Source organism: Salmo trutta, chromosome 20 (genome assembly GCF_901001165.1).
Source record: "Salmo trutta chromosome 20, fSalTru1.1, whole genome shotgun sequence".
Classification (NCBI taxonomy): Eukaryota; Metazoa; Chordata; class Actinopteri; order Salmoniformes; family Salmonidae; genus Salmo; species Salmo trutta.
The window spans coordinates 23,468,010-23,486,311 of NC_042976.1; the positions used below are offsets into that span (position 1 = coordinate 23,468,010).

General features: G+C 43.4%; 1 protein-coding gene across 2 annotated transcripts; it reads right to left on the bottom strand.

Annotated features, from left to right (window-relative positions):
• Positions 1-6,979: 6,979 nt before the first annotated feature.
• Positions 6,980-9,753, bottom strand: LOC115155729 (translationally-controlled tumor protein homolog). 2 transcript variants are annotated; one of them, XM_029702631.1, is made up of 6 exons: positions 9,627-9,753; positions 8,834-8,907; positions 8,377-8,561; positions 8,099-8,204; positions 7,744-7,860; positions 6,980-7,628 (listed from the first exon to the last, which is right to left on the bottom strand). In XM_029702631.1, the coding sequence occupies exons 1-6, from the start codon at positions 9,652-9,654 to the stop codon at positions 7,626-7,628; spliced, it is 513 nt and encodes a 170-aa protein (XP_029558491.1). In that variant the 5' UTR covers positions 9,655-9,753; the 3' UTR covers positions 6,980-7,625. The 2 variants fall into 2 exon arrangements, with proteins under 2 accessions (XP_029558491.1, XP_029558492.1); XM_029702632.1 differs by lacking the exon at positions 9,627-9,753 and having other exon boundaries at positions 8,817-8,907.
• Between the last annotated feature and the right edge of the window lie 8,549 nt (positions 9,754-18,302).

Sequence of the window (18,302 nt, forward strand, 5' to 3'; positions counted from 1 at the left end):
TAGGGCTGCGCACAATTGTCCCAGCGTCGTCTGGGTTAGTGTTTGGCCGGGGTAGGCCATTATTGTAAATAAGTATTTGTTCTTAACTGACTTGCCTTATTTATTTAAAGGTTAAATATAATACAAAAATAAAATGAGGTCATGGCTGACCGGTGCTTACAATCCTTGATCTGCTACACGAGAGGAAGGTCAAATGAACAATTCCAGCCTTCACAAAAAGAGACACACAGCTGTAAGAGGAGGACACCACATGTACAAGATGGATAGCTAACGTGAGGGTTCATGTGGAACGAGTAATTCAACGGCTCAAATGGTTTAGAATCATCTCACAGACAGTGCCAATCAACCTCTCATCTAAAATGGACAAAATACTTTGAATCTGTGCTGCGTTGTAACCTGTGTTGTGATATCATTCATGAAGATGCTGAATGAACTGACCAGTCAAATGCCATTCACATGGTTGATTTCCCAATATGAATTAAAGTTGTGTCAAAAGTTACGTTAAATACATTTCAATTAATCCTATAACAACTCAACTTAATTATTTGTTTTACATACACATTAATATTAATTTAAAAAAATTCTACAATACTGTGACTGTTAATGCATTAAGTCAGGCATTTTAATTTAAAAACAATTTGCTAATAGTAACTGCAAACAGGAGAAACATCTGACTACATACTACAGAGCTGCATATAAACTCAGCAAAAAAAGAAACGTCCCTTTTTCAGGACCCTGTCTGTCAAAGATAATTCGTAAAAATCCAAATAACTTCACAGATCTTCATTGTAAAGGGCTTAAACGCTGTTTCCCATGCTTGTTCAATGAACCATAAACAATTAATGAACATGCACCTGTGGAATGGTCGTTAAGACACTAACAGCTTGCAGACGGTAGGCAATTAAGGTCACAATTATGAAAACTTAGGACACTAAAGAGGCCTTTCTACTGACTCTGAAAAACACCAAAAGAAAGATGCCCAGGGTCCCTGGTCATCTGCGTGAACGTGCCTTAGGCATGCTGCAAGGAGGCATGAGGACTGCAGATGTGGCCAGGGCAATAAATTGCAATGTCCGTACTGTGAGACGCCTAAGACAGCGCTACAGGGAGACAGGACGGACAGCTGATCGTACTCGCAGTGGCAGACCACGTGTAACAACACCTGCACAGGATCGGTACATCCAAACATCACAACTGCGGGACAGGTACAGGATGGCAACAGCAACTGCCCGAGTTACACCAGGAACACACAATCCCTACATCAGTGCTCAGACTGTCCGCAATAGGCTGAGAGAGGCTAGACTGAGGGCTTGTAGGCCTGTTGTAAGGCAGGTCCTCACCAGACATCACCGGCAACAACGTCACCTATGGGCACAAACCCACCATCGCTGGACCAGACAGGGCTGGCAAAAAGTGCTGTTCACTGATGAGTCGCGGTTTTGTCTCACCAGGGATGATGGTCGAGATTCGTGTTTATCGTCGAAGGAATGAGCGTTACACCGAGGCCTGTACTCTGGAGTGGGATCGATTTGGTGGTGGAGGGTCCGTCATGGTCTGGGGCGGTGTGTCACAGCATCATCGGACTGAGCTTGTTGTCATTGCAGGCAATCTCAATGCTGTGTGTTACAGGGAAGACATCCTCCTCCCTCGTGTGGTACCCTTCCTGCAGGCTCATCCTGACATGACCCTCCAGCATGACAATGCCACCAGCCATACTGCTCGTTCTGTGCATGATTTCCTGCAAGACAGGAATGTCAGTGTCCTGCCATGGCCAGCAAAGAGCCCGGATCTCAATCCCATTGAGCATGTCTGGGACCTGTTGGATCGGCGAGTGAGGGCTAGGGCCATTCCCCCCCAGAAAAGTCCAGGAACTTGCAGGTGCCTTGGTGGAAAAGTGGGGTAACATCTCACAGCAAGAAATCTGGTGCAGTTCATGAGGAGGAGATGCACTGCAGTACTTAATGCAGCTGGTAGGCACACCAGATACTGACTGTTACTTTTGATTTTTACCCCCCTTTGTTCAGGGACACATTATTCCATTTCTGTTAGTTACATGTCTGTGGAACTTGTTCAGTTTATGTCTCAGTTGTTGAATCTTATGTTCATACAAATATTTACACATGTTAAGTTTACTGAAAATAAACACAGTTGACAGTGAGAGGACGTTTATTTGTCACTCAATGACAGTCTGCCTGCCTGATGCTCCTCAACAATAAATGGCAGCATGAGTGTAAAGTAGAATTCCTTCAACCTCAGGACAGCTTCTGCACAGAACTGTGCGTCATAGGGAACAGGGATGACGACTTGCTGGGACAGAGTCCAGATGAGTACCTTACTTTCTCTGTCCTGTGCAAAACATACCAATTTGTACCTGCATGTAGTAGCCATGTGGCCCATGTGGCTGCAGTTGGGGTGTGCCCTCCACCACCTTCACACCACAGGCTTTCCTATTAAAGACATCATCCAGAGAATCACAGCCCTTCCCCATGACAGGACACTTGATCTCCAACAGCTTCTTGGAGTTCAGCACTCCGTCAGGGCTTGCTGGTAGCCATGGCTCTTCAACACTGACAACAGTGCCTCTGTGGTCAACAGAGTATCCACAGTCTGCTAGCCACTGGGAGGCCATCAGCTCATTATCTTTCCCATAGCGTGTGACTGCATTCCCTTGGAACCTGGGATACAGATGCTCCTGGAGAAACTTACCAGGGTTGTTGGATTCCCTGACAGGGATCTTTTTGGCTGAGCTTGCAGTAACTTGAAGCTTCCTTGAGTCATGCCACAAGTGTGAGGCACTCTGCTCCTTTGTGATCTGTTCCAAAGCAGTCGACTGGGTTGGGTCAAGTTTCACAAAGTCATTGTAGGACAGGCGCTTCTGCCAGTTGTAATTGACATGCTCTCCATGTGGCGTCTAGAGAATCTATATTCAATTATTTTATGGAATCAGAAAGCATTGAACAGACAAGACACAGATCAGTTAAAATACATTAAAATGGTATAGCCACAAATAAATATTCAAATTTTACCTGGGATGCTACTGGCTGTGATATTATTGTCGGTTCAGCATTAACACACTTATAGAGCAGACTCCCACAGGCAGATTCAGGTGTTTCAGGATCCTATTCAATTCCTCCTGTGAGTGGAATGCAGGAGTGGGAGGCAGGGGTGGACATTCCGGACGCTTTTCTGCATATTGGTCACTGACCTTATGGTGTGTGAAGTCAATGCTGTTCGACCGCTTTGGCTCAAGGTTCCTCCGAGTCCCTGCATTCCATTGTCGCTGCTCATCTGTGCAGGCTATGCCAGTAAGCCCACTGGACACTGCATTCTGCACCTGTGATAGAATTTTTGTTCGAAAAAAAAAAGACATTCAGAAAAATCCCATTATTAAAAATTGTACTGAGGACTATGTGATCAACTTAATCAAAACACATGAAAGTTTCATCATAAACTTACCTTGCTATTGTTCCCAATGAGATGAGACCACGTATACTTACCATACTTTAGGCATTACCCCCAACCACAAGGATATTTTACAAACCTTATTCACCCAGATAAACAATAACACTAAAGAAATGCATGTGACGCTGACATGTTTAAATACATTGTATACCCTACTCACCTGGACTCCATAAACCTACCTTGCTTCACCAACATCACATTTGACAGGATACTTACAGATTCCCCACATTAATACAGCAGTTCTGTTGTTCCACAAACAACATAACCAATAAATCACGACATTCTCAATTCAGCTTTCATCCAACAAAACGTTTGGTCAAACTGCTATGTTAAGCCTGATTATTTTATCGTTCTGTGTCTAGATAAGGCAGTATTGCGCACTTTCATCTATAAAAGGAACAAAGAAAAGAAATGTACTTGAGAACATGCATGCTTGCCTGAGTCTGTATATGTACAGTAGTGACAATACTGTGCATTATGCTAGTAGGCTATATTCACTATTCAACCATTGTACAACATAGAGTGTGCCATTGTGTCTTTATCCACTGCTCTGCCCACTAGGACACTTCTCTCAAGGAGACCCTATATCTTCATTAATTTCTCTGCTTCTCTCAAGGAGACCCTATATCTTCATTCATATCTCTGCTTCTCTCAATCAGACCCTATATCTTCATTAATTTCTCTGCTTCTCTCAAGGAGACCCTATATTTTCATTAATTTCTCTGCTTCTCTCAATCAGACCCTATATCTTCATTAATTTCTCTGCTTCTCTCAAGGAGACCCTATATTTTCATTCATTTCTCTGCTTCTCTCAATCAGACCCTATATCTTCATTCATTTCTCTGCTTCTCTCAATCAGACCCTATATCTTCATTCATTTCTCTGCTTCTCTCAAGGAGACCCTATATCTTCATTAATTTCTCTGCTTCTCTCAAGGAGACCCTATATCTTCATTAATTTCTCTGCTTCTCTCAATCAGACACTATATCTTCATTCATTTCTCTGCTTCTCTCAATCAGACACTATATCTTCATTCATTTCTCTGCTTCTCTCAATCAGACACTATATCTTCATTCATTTCTCTGCTTCTCTCAAGGAGACCCTATATCTTCATTCATTTCTCTGCTTCTCTCAAGGAGACCCTATATCTTCATTCATTTCTCTGCTTCTCTCAATGAGACCATATATCTTCATTCATTTCTCTGCTTCTCTCAATGAGACCATATATCTTCATTCATTTCTCTGCTTCTCTCAATGAGACCATATATCTTCATTCATTTCTCTGCTTCTCTCAATGAGACCATATATCTTCATTCATTTCTCTGCTTCTCTCAATGAGACCATATATCTTCATTCATTTCTCTGCTTCTCTCAATGAGACCATGTATCTTCATTCATTTCTCAGTGTGTGTATGTGTGTGTAACTGCCTGCTTGCATGCTCCTGAAGGTTACATGCATATCTTTATAGTGTTGGATCAACATACAGCTGGAACTGTAATGTGCACTCCTACCATGCTCCCTCCTTGCCCTTGTGGGTTTGCTGTGGGCTGTGTGTTGTTTTGTGTAGGTGGAGTATGAGAAGAGGAAGAAGGCTGAGGGTAGGATGGTGAGAGCAGACAGACAGCAGGTGATGGACATGCTCTTCTCCGCCTTCGAGGAACACCAGTACTACAACATCAAAGACCTGGTGGAGGTCGCCAAGCAACCTGTGGTTAGTGTCTCTCTCTCACACACACACACACATTCAGCATCCTGTCCGCTCTCCTGCATGATTGCATTACCATAGGAGAGTGTAAGCTGCGAGCTTTTCTGCTCAGCTCTCCAGGATAGATTACACTCCACCACTGTAACCCTCATTCTCCAGGGTGCTTCACAAAGAGACCAGCATGTCCGAGGGAACTATAGTTACCTGAGGCCTGATTAGTCACACATAATAAGTAGGGCAGAATCCGAACACAGATCTATTATATTTGGAGAAGCGTCAACTGTTACCCACTACTGACATCTAGTGGACATTATCAACTACAACACTTTTTTTTTCACCTTTATTTAACCAGGTAGGCTAGTTGAGAACAAGTTCTCATTTACAACTGCGACCTGGCCAAGATAAAGCAAAGCAGTTCGACACATACAACAACACAGAGTTACACATGGAATAAACAAACATACAGTCAATAATACAGTAGAAGAAAAAGTAGTGTGTGTATATATAGTGTGTGCAAATGAGGTAAGATAAGGGAGGTAAGGCAATAAAATAAGTCATAGTGGTGAGGTAATTACAATATAGCAATTAAACACTGGAGTGATAGATGTGCAGAAGATGAATGTGCAAGTAGAGATACTGGGGTGCAAAGGAGCAAAATAAATTAATATGGTATGGGGATGAGGTAGTTGGATGGGCTATTTACAGATGGGCTATGTACAGGTGCAGTGATCTGTGAGCTGATCTGACAGCTGGTGCTTAAAGCTAGTGAGGGAGATAAGTCTCCAGCTTCAGCGAATTTTGCAGTTCGTTCCAGTCATTGGCAGCAGAGAACTGGAAGGAAAGGCGGCCAAAGGAAGAATTGGCTTTGGGAGTGACCAGTGAAATATACCTGCTGGAGCGCGTGCTGCGGGTGGGTGCTACTATGGTGACCAGTGAACTAAGATAAGGCGGGGTTTTACCTAGCAAAGACCTGTAGATGACCTGGAGCCAGTAGATTTGGCGATGAGTATGAAGCGAGGGCCAGCCAACGAGAACATGGCTTTCGACACTAGAAGTAGACAGATGCTTATTCTAGTTTTCAGAATAAGGGTGCAGGCAGTAGCTGTGTGAACATGGATACTGTAAAGAGTCCAGCCCTAAACTGCCCCTCTCCTATAGACATATGTAAAGGAGATCCAGAGAGATGTTTTGTTTGTGTTTCCTGTAGACCTACTTGAAGGAGATCCTGAGGGAGATAGGCGTGTACAACGCTAAAGGAACCCACAAGAGCACCTGGGAACTGAAGCCAGAGTACCGCCACTACCAGGGAAGGAGATGAAGAGTGACTAGCCCAGAAAGGAGCATCCTGCCTGGGATATAAATGCTGACCCTAGGGGCTTCCCATCATGGTGGAAAGTTGGGGGGAGTCTTTCTGTTCTTTGACTGGTACCCAAAGTCACATGACCAGAGTGTCTGCTTGTTGTCAATCTGTTGGTAGGATGATGTGGGGATCTTGCACTATGCACCATACTGTGTGAAGCACTTGGCCTTAAAGCTGCACTGTACTTTGGATTTTATCTTTCACCTTACTTACAGAACCTGCAACTGGGCAATAAATAATTGATAAAGAATTCCTATAAAATAATGGAACTACTGGTATTTGCATTTTTGACATTTTCTTTCACTGAATATGTAGGCCTACTTACTTGACAGAACAAGCTTCAGAGATAAACATTTCAACAAAAAGGCCAATGGCTTTAACATCAAATATCTTTGATGGATCCAATGATTGCATCATCTACATTTTTAAACAAATCAACACCACGACTGGAAATGTTTTACCCAGTGTTAGTTTTATTTTTCACAACTCAAATCAGGAAGTCCTAAGCTATCCCGCTACTTTTAGTAAGGGTGTCACATCTAACGGAACTGTAAACCAAGCAAATGGAGGCCTGAGAGTTAATCAATCAACAATAAATAACCAATTAATGAATAACTAATCAGTGGACTGAAACATTGTCTTTGCAGAGATAAACAAATCATCCCAGCAAACTGTGTGTGACATATTGAATGTCCCAGGTAGAAATGTAACATAGAGCTGACACAATTCCTTATTTTGCATGATAGAAATGTATATATATAGAGCATATATGCCTCTATCTGAATGTACTGATTGGGCCTTCCTGAATATACCAGTTACCAGAACACTGCAATAGTCAAGAGTTTAACACAGTAATCAGTCAGGTCAATTACAGAATCAACACCAAAATACTGTCACAGCACCCCTTCAGCCAACCACATAGACATGACATGGTTTGGGCAGCTTATAATACTTCCATTCCAATCAGATATAATATAACAATTGTAACTAAATGCTTTCAATCCAAATGTAATGCCGAGCAGTCGTCTCATTGGTTGGTGGTCGTGGGTCAGGTGAGATGCAGCTGAGCAGCCAATAGAAACAAAGTGTTCAGAGTGTTACTGTGAAAGAGAGGAGAGGAAGGTCAGTGGTTATAACACATGAGTAGACTGGTTATAAGTTCTAACATAATCAGTGTGTTATTAGACATGAGTAGACTGGGATAAAGGGACTCACGCATTTCTCGATCTCCAGGCCGTCTTTGAAGAATGTCATGAAGGGAGTGATGCCGTCCTCCCGGAAGTCCAGCAGACCAACCATACCATCTGGGTTCATGGACTCACCTGTAAAAAACTACAGTGGGAGGGGGAACAGAGAGAGGGAATGTAAGCGGGGGTAAAGTGAAATTAGGTCAGTGAAACTACATCCACACGATTCTTCTCCAATCTAGATCTTTTTAGTTTCATAGGCCTGGACCTTCAATCATCACAGCTTGACTGAGCACAAATAGTTGATGTGATGTGAGGAATGCATGTGTAGCTGAATTTGCTATGAATATGCTAGTAGATATATAGCCGTAACTAGTAGTTACCTGGTAGTTCTTCATGTTGCCCATGATCTTCTTGATCTCCTCCTGAGCTCCAGCCATGAAGGGCTTCACTCTGTCTGGGTTGTTCTCCTCCAGCTTAGCCTTGATCCTGCACACACCCACACACACCTTCAACTGCATTTCATTTCAAATAAGGACATTTTCATCTACATAAGTACAGTCACAGTTTTGATGGGCATACAGGGAGACTGATGGGTCTAGCCTGTATCATTCCTAGCACACGCAACACATGCGCAGACACCCGTCACTAACACACTCACGCCTTCATGTAGTCCTTGATGTAGCCCTTGTATGAGTCCTTGGTGAAGGATGTCTCCTGCAGTTTATGGTTGAGAACGATGTCCACTCCACTGACTGTGCTGGACTCGCAGCCGTCATCCTGCACCTCCGCCGACGCATTTGCCCCCAACAGACAGTCATCGATATTCTCCGTTCTACTAACCATCTGAGGGGAGGAGAGGGGGAATACAGGAGGACGATGGGAAGGAGAGAGGAGAGTGAGTGCTGAATCACTCAGTGGTTGGGTCCCAATACTGTCAAACACTTTATTCTATTTCAGGACCATCTGATAGGACTTGTCTATGTAAACTCAGGCATAATGCAAAACTATGAGTTGAGTTAAGATGATACCCAAGTCAATAAGTGGCTCCAAATCCTAATACACCTCACCTCTCACCACCACAACTCAGAGAGCTTATACCTGCAGTGGAGACGCACCTTTCCCTCAACTTCCAATAACATCCCATTTGGTGATTCTTTGATCTTGTAAATGTCAGAGAACATTTCATCCCCTGCAATGAAACAGAATGAATAGAAACCACATGAATAGTTCAGTCACGAGGTTACATTGTTGTCAGGTAGTTTGCCTTGGGCCTTCTACAGACTTCCCCAGGCCAGGTCCTGCTGCTGCCGGCTAACATAGCTGAGCTTGCCCACTAATCCTATTTGTTAGACGGCTGACAGACATGCTACAGCTACTGCTGTGGTACTAGCAAGATCTTCTAGGTTTACAAAGCTAATATAACTGGAATAGAAGCATAACATTAAGATACTAGTATGTGTGCAAAAGGTTAGTATGTGGATAATCGACGAATGTACAGTTCAACCATTGAGTGATTGATCGCGTTTGCTGTTAGTTGACGGTCTTTTGACAGCTGAGCGCCCGCATGGAACACAAGCAGCTGCAGGCTGACTAACTAACAAGGTCCACATATCCCAGTACCGTAAACTGCACCTGTTTTGCATCGCGATAAGTAAATATTCTCCTTTGCTTACATTACCAAACATTCCCTTTTTCTTGATTAAAAGCCCCGGCGTGTGTAATGGTAAAACAGTTCATAGTAGAAACATACACAGCTGAGGTTACGTCTGGCCCTGTGCAAGGCCTTAGCCTTTGATTTCACAACACTGGGAACCATTAAAGACCAACACACTTGATTCTGAATATAGATAGCATGACAACATAATTTAAAAAAAATACATTATGGGCATACGAGATATTTGTCCATACCAGTGATGATGTCCTTGTAGATGATCATTTTGTCGGATTGATGTTTCGAATTCGACACAAAGACAACGGAGTCCCCTCACCCTCACTGGCTTGACCAGAAAAGAGCGTCATGCATCCAACGCGGTCTAGTGTACAATTTGCTGTTGAAGTCATTTATATGTGGCCCATTTATGAGGCAAGTGTGCCCTCTGGCGGATAAAAATACGAAAAACCATAAAAATATATTATATTACTATATATATAGTGGAGCTATATGTTTTTAAATTGAAAAGTTTGTTTTGGGTGGAAGGATGGTTGGGGTGACCGGGTTGTGGAGGATGTGTGTGACATGTGGTGTTGTCACATCAGTATAGAAGTAGAGGACAGAAACAGCACCACATCAAATCAAATGGATTTCTACAGCCCTTCTTACATCAGCTGATATCTCAAAGTGCTGTACAGAAACACCAACACCATAGAGTACCACAGTATGAGTCATAATACCCATAAAACCTTTTTAGAATCTGGGAGTAAATAGAGCAGAATATATTGATCAAAGTCACCTTGTCTGAGAGAGATGTACATGGTTATCAAAACGACACGCCAGGGTAAGCCTACACTTGTTAGTTACAGCCTCATACTAATCGCATTAGCCTAGGTTAGCTCAACCGACCCACGCGGGGACCCACCCAACTTCATAATGAGGCTGAAGATGAGTCTCGTAGGAAGAGGTCAGACACTCCACATCTCCAGGTCCAGCATAACAGTGAGCAGGAGAAGCAGCATGTAGTCCTGTATTCTTCAGTTCCTCCACTAATCGAATCAGTATAGTATTTTTGTTCAGAACAGGCCTCGGGGTAAAGGTCTTTCTACACACTGTGGGCAGCTGTTGACACCAGTGGCGGTCAGTGCCATTTAAGATGAGGGAGGACAATTTATTTTCTTCTCATGAGCATGGTCTTATTTCTATTACAGCATATTGGATGACTGTCATTCATATTCCATTCACCCAGTTCAATGTAACATCAATAGGTTTAGGCTACTACATGATACTCAACATTTCCCTATACCCATCATGAGGTTGCTAAAACCTAGCCTAAGAATGAAAGTTTACAACGTAGGAACACATGTCAAAAACAATCTTGAGGTGAGAGACGGTGACACATACCGCCTTGCACACACTTGCCTGTGTCTAGCTTATCTAAGGTGTAATCATTAGTCCAACAGTTTCAAACGAGAGTTTCAATTGGACAAATTCAGGTATTTCTATCCCCGTTTTGTTTGTTTCCGTTTTTATGAAATGTTTTTCAATAAAATCGGCGGAATGAATACACCCCTGATCACGCGTACACACAGTTCACTTTCATAGCAGCCACAGTTGTATTCATCTCGCATCTGTGCTCTATCTTCCTCTCACCATTTCCCTTTGTTTGTGGACTTCAATGCACAACACATTAGCTGTACAGTTGAAGTCGGAAGTTTACATACACCTTAGCCAAATACATTTCAACTCAGTTTTTCACAATTCCTGACATTTAATCCTAGTAAAAATTCCCTGTCTTAGGTCAATTAGGATCACCACTTTATTTTAAGAATGTCAAATGTCAGAATAATAGTAGAGAGAAGGATTTATTTCAGCTAATATTATCACATTCCCAGTGGGTCAGAAGTTTACATACACTCAATTAGTATTGGTAGCATTGCCTTTAAATTGTTTAACTTGGGTCAAACGTTTCAGGTAGCCTTCCACAAGCTTCCCACAATAAGTTGGGTGCATTTTGGCCCATTCCTCCTGACAGAGCTGGTGTAACTGAGTCAGGTTTGTAGGCCTCCTTGCTCGCACACACTTTTTCAGTTCTGCCCACAAATTTTCTATAGGATTGAGGTCAGGGCTTTGTGATGGCCACTCCAATACCTTGACTTTCTCCTTAAGGCATTTTGCCACATCTTTGGAAGTATGCTTGGGGTCAATGTCCATTTGGAAGACCCATACGCGACCAAGCATCTCAAGACTAATGTCTTGAGATGTTGCTTCAATATATCCACGTAATTTTCCTGCCTCATGATGCCATCTATTTTGTGAAGTTCACCAGTCCCTCCTGCAGCAAAGCACCCCCACAACATGATTCTGCCACCCTAGTGCTTCACGGTTGGGATGGTGTTCTTCGGCTTGCAAGACTCCCGCTTTTTCCTCCAAACATAACGATGGTCATTATGGCCAAACAGTTCTATATTTGTTTCATCAGACCAGAGGACATTTCTCCAAAAAGTACGATCTTTGTCCCCGCCATATGCAGTCGCAAACCGTAGTCTGGCTTTTTTTATGGCAGTTTTGGAGCAGTGGCTTCTTCCTTGCTGAGTGGCCTTTCAGGTTATGTCAATATAGGACTCGTTTTATTGTGGATATAGATACTTTTGTACCTGTTCCCTCCAGCATCTTCACATGGTCCTCTGCTGTTGTTCTGGGATTGATTTGCACTTTTCGCACCAAAGTACATTCATCTCTAGGAGACAGAACGCGTCTCTTTCCTGAGCGGTATGACGGCTGCGTGGTCCAATGGTGTTTATACTTGCGTACTAGTGTTTGTACAGATGATACCTTCAGTCGTTTGGAAATTGCTCCCAAGGATGAACCAGACTTGTGGAGGTCTACAATTTTTTTCTGAGGTCTTGGCTGATTTCTTTTGATTTTCCCATGATGTCAAGCAGAGGCACTGAGTTTGAAGGTAGGCCTTGAAATACATCCACAGGTACACCTCCAATTGACTCAAATGATGTCAATTAGCTTATCAGAAGCTTCTAAAGCCATGACATAATTTTCTGGAATGTTCCAAGCTTTTTAAAGGCACAGTCAACTTAGTGTATGTAAACTTCTGACCCACTGGAATTGTGATACAGTGAATTATAAGTGAAATAATCTGTCTGTAAACAATAGTTGGAAAAATTACTTGTGTTATGCACAAAGTAGATGTCCTAACCGACCTGCCAAAGCTATTTTTTTTGTTTGTTAACAAGAAATTTGTGGAGTGGTTGAAAAACGAGTTTTAATGACTCCAACCTAAGTGTATGTAAACTTACGACTTCAACTGAATGTGACCAGGGGATCATAACTGCTACACACAGCCTACATTGTCGTCCCCATATTAGGTAAAGTAACGTCCTAGTCTACATAGCTAATATAACTAATGTGTTAGTTAACCCGCTACAATCATGCAGTAACGTTACAGTGTATAGTCAGTAAGCAGTTTAGCAGTTACACCGGCAGCTCCGGCGGCAATAAATGAATACAACCAAAAGCTTATCTTGACTTGGAAGAGTTCCAGTGTTGTGTTGGAAAGTCATAGCCAGCTAGCTAACATACTATCCCTCTATTTGAGCCGGGCGTTTGAGTAGGTTAAACTAGCCAGCTGCATTTGCTAGCTAAGTAACTGAAACTGAAAATGAAAAAAAAAGACAAAATCTCTCTCTCAAGTCAAATCAAAATGTATTGGTCACATACACATACTTAGCAGATGTTAATGCGAGTGTAGCGAAATGCTTGTGTTATTAGTTCCGACTATGCAGTAATATCTAACACGTAATCTAACAAATTCACAACTACCTTACACACACAAATACAAAGGGATGAATAGAATATGTACATATAAATATATGGATGAGCGATGGCGTGTGGCATAGGCAAGATGCAATAGATGGTATAGAATACAGTATATACATATGAGATGAGTAATGTATGATATGTAAACATTATTAAAGTGGTGTTATTTAAAGTGACTAGTGATACCTTTATTAATTCCATTTATGTAAGTGGCCAGAGATTTGAGTCAGTATGTTGGCAGCAGCCTCTCTATGTTAGTGGTGACTGTTTAACAGTCTGATGGCCTTGAGAAAGAAGCTGTTTTTCAGTCTCTCGGTCCCAGCTTTGATGCACCTGTACTGACCTTGCTCCCTCTGCTGTTTCCTGTAGTCCACAATCATCTCCTTTGTTTTGTTGACGTTGAGTGAGAGGTTATTTTCCTGACACCACACTCCCAGTGCCCTCACCTCCTCCCTGTAGGCCGTCTCGTCTTTGTTGGTAATCAAGCCTACCGCTGTAGTGTCGTCTGCAAACTTGATGATTGTGTTGGAAGTGTGCATGGCCACGCAGGCATGGGTGAACAGGGAGTACAGGAGAGGGCTGAGAATGCACCCTTGTGGGGCCCCAGTGTTGAGGATCAGCGGGGTAGAGATGTTGTTTCCTACCTTCACCCCCTGGGGGTGGCCCGTCAGAAAGTCCAGGACCCAGTTGCACAGGGCGGGGTCGAGACCCAGGGTCTCGAGCTTAATGACAAGTTTGGAGGATACTATGGTGTTAAATGCTGAGCTGTAGTCAATGAACATCATTCTTACATAGGTATTCCTCTTGTCCAGATGGGATAGGACAGTGTGATGACGACTGCATCGTCAGTGGACCTATTGGGGCGGTAAGCAAATTGGAGAGGGTCTAGGGTATCAGGTTGGGTGGAGGTGATATGATCCTTGACTAGTCTCTCAAAGCACTTTATGATGACAGAAGTGAGTGCAATGGGGCGATAGTCATTTAGTTCAGTTACCTTAGGTTTATTGGGAACAGGAACGATGGTGGCCATCTTGAAGCATGTGGGGACAACCGACTGGGATAGGGATTGGTTGAATATGTCCGTAAACACACCAGCCAGCTGGTCTGTGCATGCTCTGAGGAAGCGACTAGGGATGCCGTCTGGGCCAGCTGCCTTGCGAGGGTTAACGCGTTTAAATGTTTTACTCACGTTGGCCACGGAGAAGGAGAGCCCACAGGCTTTGGTAGCGGGCCGTGTCAGTGGCACTGTATTGTCCTCAAAGCGAGTAAAGAAGTTGTTTAATTTGTCTGGGAGCAAGATGTCTATGTCCACGACGGGGCTGGTTTTCTTTTTGTAATCCGTGATTAACTGTAGACCCTGCCACATACGTCTCGTGTTTGAGCCGTTGAATTGCGACTCTACTTTGTCTTTATACTGACCCTTTGCTTGTTTGATTGCCTTGCGGAGGGAATAGCTGCACTGTTTGTATTCGGTCATGTTTCCGGTCGCCTTGCCATGATTAAAAGCGGTGGTTCACGCTTTCAGTTTTGTGCGAATGCTGCCATCTATCCATGGTTTCTGGTTAGGGAAGGTTTTAATAGTCACAGCAGGTACGATGTCAACGATGCACTTGCTAATAAACTTGCTCACCAAGTCAGCGTATACATCAATGTTGTTGTCTGAGCTATGCAGAACATATCCCAGTCCATGTGATCGAAGCAATCTTGAAGCGTGGAATCCAATTGGTCAGACCAGCGTTGTATTGACCTGTTTTAGTTTCTGTCTGTAGGCTGGGATCAACAAAATGGATTCATGGTCAGATTAGCTGAAGGCAGGGCGCAGGAGGGCTTGTATGCATCGTGGAAGTTCGAGTAGCAATGATCCAGAATTCTGCCAGCTCGTGTCACGCATTCAATATGCTGATAGAATTTAGGTAGTATTGATCTTAGGTTAGCTTTGTTAAAATCCCCAGCTACAATAAATGCAGCCTCAGGATGTATGGTTTCCAGTTTACATAGAGTCCAGTGAAGTTTTTTCAGGGCCGACGAGGTATCTGTTTGGGGGGGGGGGGGGGTAATATACACGGCTGTGACTATAGTCGAAGAGAATGCTCTTGGAAGATAATGCGGTTGGCATTTGATTGTAAGGAATTCTAGGTCAGATGAACAAAAGGACTTGAGTTCCTATATGTTGTTGTGATTACACCATGAGTCGTTAAGGCATACACCCCTTCCTTCTTCTTACCAGAGAGATGTTTGTTTCTGTCGGCGTGAAGCGTAAAGAAACCGGGTGGCTGTACTGACTCTGACAACATATCCTGAGTGAGCCATGTTTCCATGAAACAGAGAACGTTACAATCTCTGATGTCTCTCTGGAAGGCAACTCGTGCCCTGATTTCATCCACCTTGTTATCTAGAGATTGGACATTGGCGAGTAATATGCTAGGAAGTGGTGGATGGTGTGCTCGCCTTCTGAGTCTGACCAGTAGGCCGCTCCGTCCGCCTCTCCTGCGGCGACTACGTTGTTTTGGGTCGGCCTCAGAGATAAGATCGCCTGTCCAGGGTGGAGGATCGAACAAAGAATCCGCTTCGGGAAAGACGTATTCCTGGTCGTAATGATGGTAAGTTGACATTGCTTTTATGTCCAATAGTTCTTCCCGGCTGTATGTAATAACACTTAAGATTTCCTGGGCTAACAATGTAATAAATAGTACATAAAGAAAACAAATAACTGCATAGTTTTGTAAGGACCTGAAGCGAGGTGGCCATCTCTGTCGGCGCAATGATCTCTGGCTTCTCCAACATTTTTTAATAAATGAATTAGTTGAAAACTGTTAAACTATTGTCTTTCTCTCTCTTTGAGTCAACTACTCACCACATGATATGCACTGCAGTGCTAGCTATCAGTAGCTTATGCTTTCAGTACTAGATTAATTCTCTGATCCTTTGATTGGGTGACACCATGTCAGTTCATGCTGCAAGAGCTCCAATAGGTTGGAGAACAACCTCCTTGAAATTGCCATAATTACTTTGTAAGTCTATGGAAGGGGGTGAAAACCAAGAGCCTCCTAGGTTTTGTATTGAAGTCAATGTACCAAGAGGAGGACGGAAGCTAGCTGCCCTCCTGCTACACCATGGTGCTACCCTACAAAGGGCTGTTGAGGCTACTGTAGACCTTCATTGCAAAACAGTGTGTTTTAATCTATTATTTGGTGACGTGAATATATTTTGTATAGTTTTATCTAAAAAGGATACATTTTTAAATGTTTTATAATTTTAAATTTTATGAAATTCACTGAGGAGGATGGTCCTCCCCTTCCTTCTCTGAGGAGCCTCCACTGTTACAGATAATTTGTTCGTTTGACATGGTGGGATCTTTTTGTGTCGGAAAATAAATTAGGCGAGAGGATGCAGTGGAAATGCCTTTATGCACAAATATTGATATAATAACCGTTATATCGAAGTAAACTTATAGTCACGCAATGATATGGTGTGAGGTCTTCCCAATACAACACGGGAAACCATACAGTTTATTAGGCTAAAGATTAAATCAATTATGATGAACTTCACAGGGTAGTGAAAATGCACGATTTCGATGCTCCTTTCCAATAAATATTGAGGGTCTTATTCTGATGACATGATGAGCGATGTTTGAGTGCCATTTGACAAAATGCAATGGAAACATATTGAACTGTAGATATTTAATAGGCACATGAAAACTTAAGCAAAAAGTGTACATTTTTTGTCCACAACGTCATCACTCAACAATATTTATCGGCAACAAATCTGTTTGGTGGAAACACACTACTGGTGGGAAAATGTGCATATTTTCTTTATGCGTAGGCCTCTTTCAGAATAGTCAAGCTGTCGCAAATTGGGTTGAAACCTAGCTACTAGCGCAAACAAATGTGAGACTGTTGTTCATTGACTACAGCTCAGCATTCAACACCATCGTGCCCACAAAGCTCATCATTAAGCTAAGAACCCTGGGACTAAACACCTCCCTCTGCAACTGGATCCTGGACTTCCTGATGAGCCGCCCCCAGGTGGTAAGGGTAGGCAACAGCACATCAGACATGCTGATCCTCAACACGGAGGCCCCTCAGGGGTGTGTGCTTAGTCCCCTCCTGGACTGCCTATTCACCCACGACTGCGTGGCCAAGCACGGCTCCAACACCATCATTAAGTTTGCTGACGGCACAACGGTAGTAGGCCTGATCACCAACAACAATGACATAGCATATAGGGAGGAGGTCAGAGACCTGGCAGTGTGGTGATTGTGGGCTACAGGAAAAGGATGGCTGAACACGCCCCCATTCACATCGGCAGGGCTGTAGTGGAGCGGGTCGAGTGCTTCAAGTTCCTTGGTGTCTATACCACCAACAAAATATCAGGGTCCAAACACACCAACACAGTAGTGAAGAGGGCACGACAACGCCTATTCCCCTCAGAAGACTGAAAAGATTTGGCATTGGTCCCCAGATCTACAAAAAGTTCTACAGCTGCACCATCGAGAGCATCCTGACCAGTTGCATCACCACCTTGTGTGGCATCTGCTCGGCATCCGACATTTAGGCACTACAGAGGGTAGTGCGTACGGCCTAGTACATCACTGGGGCCATCACTGGGGCTAGGCCCCTTAGTTCTAGTGAAGGGAAAATTTAAAGCTACAGCATACAATGGCATTCTAGACAGTTCTGTGCTTCCAACTTTGTGCCAACAGTTTGGGGAAGGCCCTTTCCTGTTTAAGTATGACAATGCCCCTGTGCACAAAACGAGGTCCATACAGAAATGGTTTGTCGAGATAGGTGTGGAAGAACTTGACTGGCCTGCACAGAGCCCTGACCTCAACCCCATCGAACACCATTGGGATGAATTGGAACGTCGACTGCGAGCCAGAGCTAATCACCCAACATCAGTGCCTGACCTCACTAATGCTCTTGTGGCTGAATGGAAGCAAGTCCCTGCAGCAATGTTCCAACATCTAGTGGAAAGCCTTCCCAGAAGAGTGGAGGCTGTTATAGCAGCAAGGGGGGGGGGACCAACTCCATATTACTGCTCATGATTTTGGAATGAGATGTTCAATGAGCAGGTGTCCACATACACTACATGACTAAAAG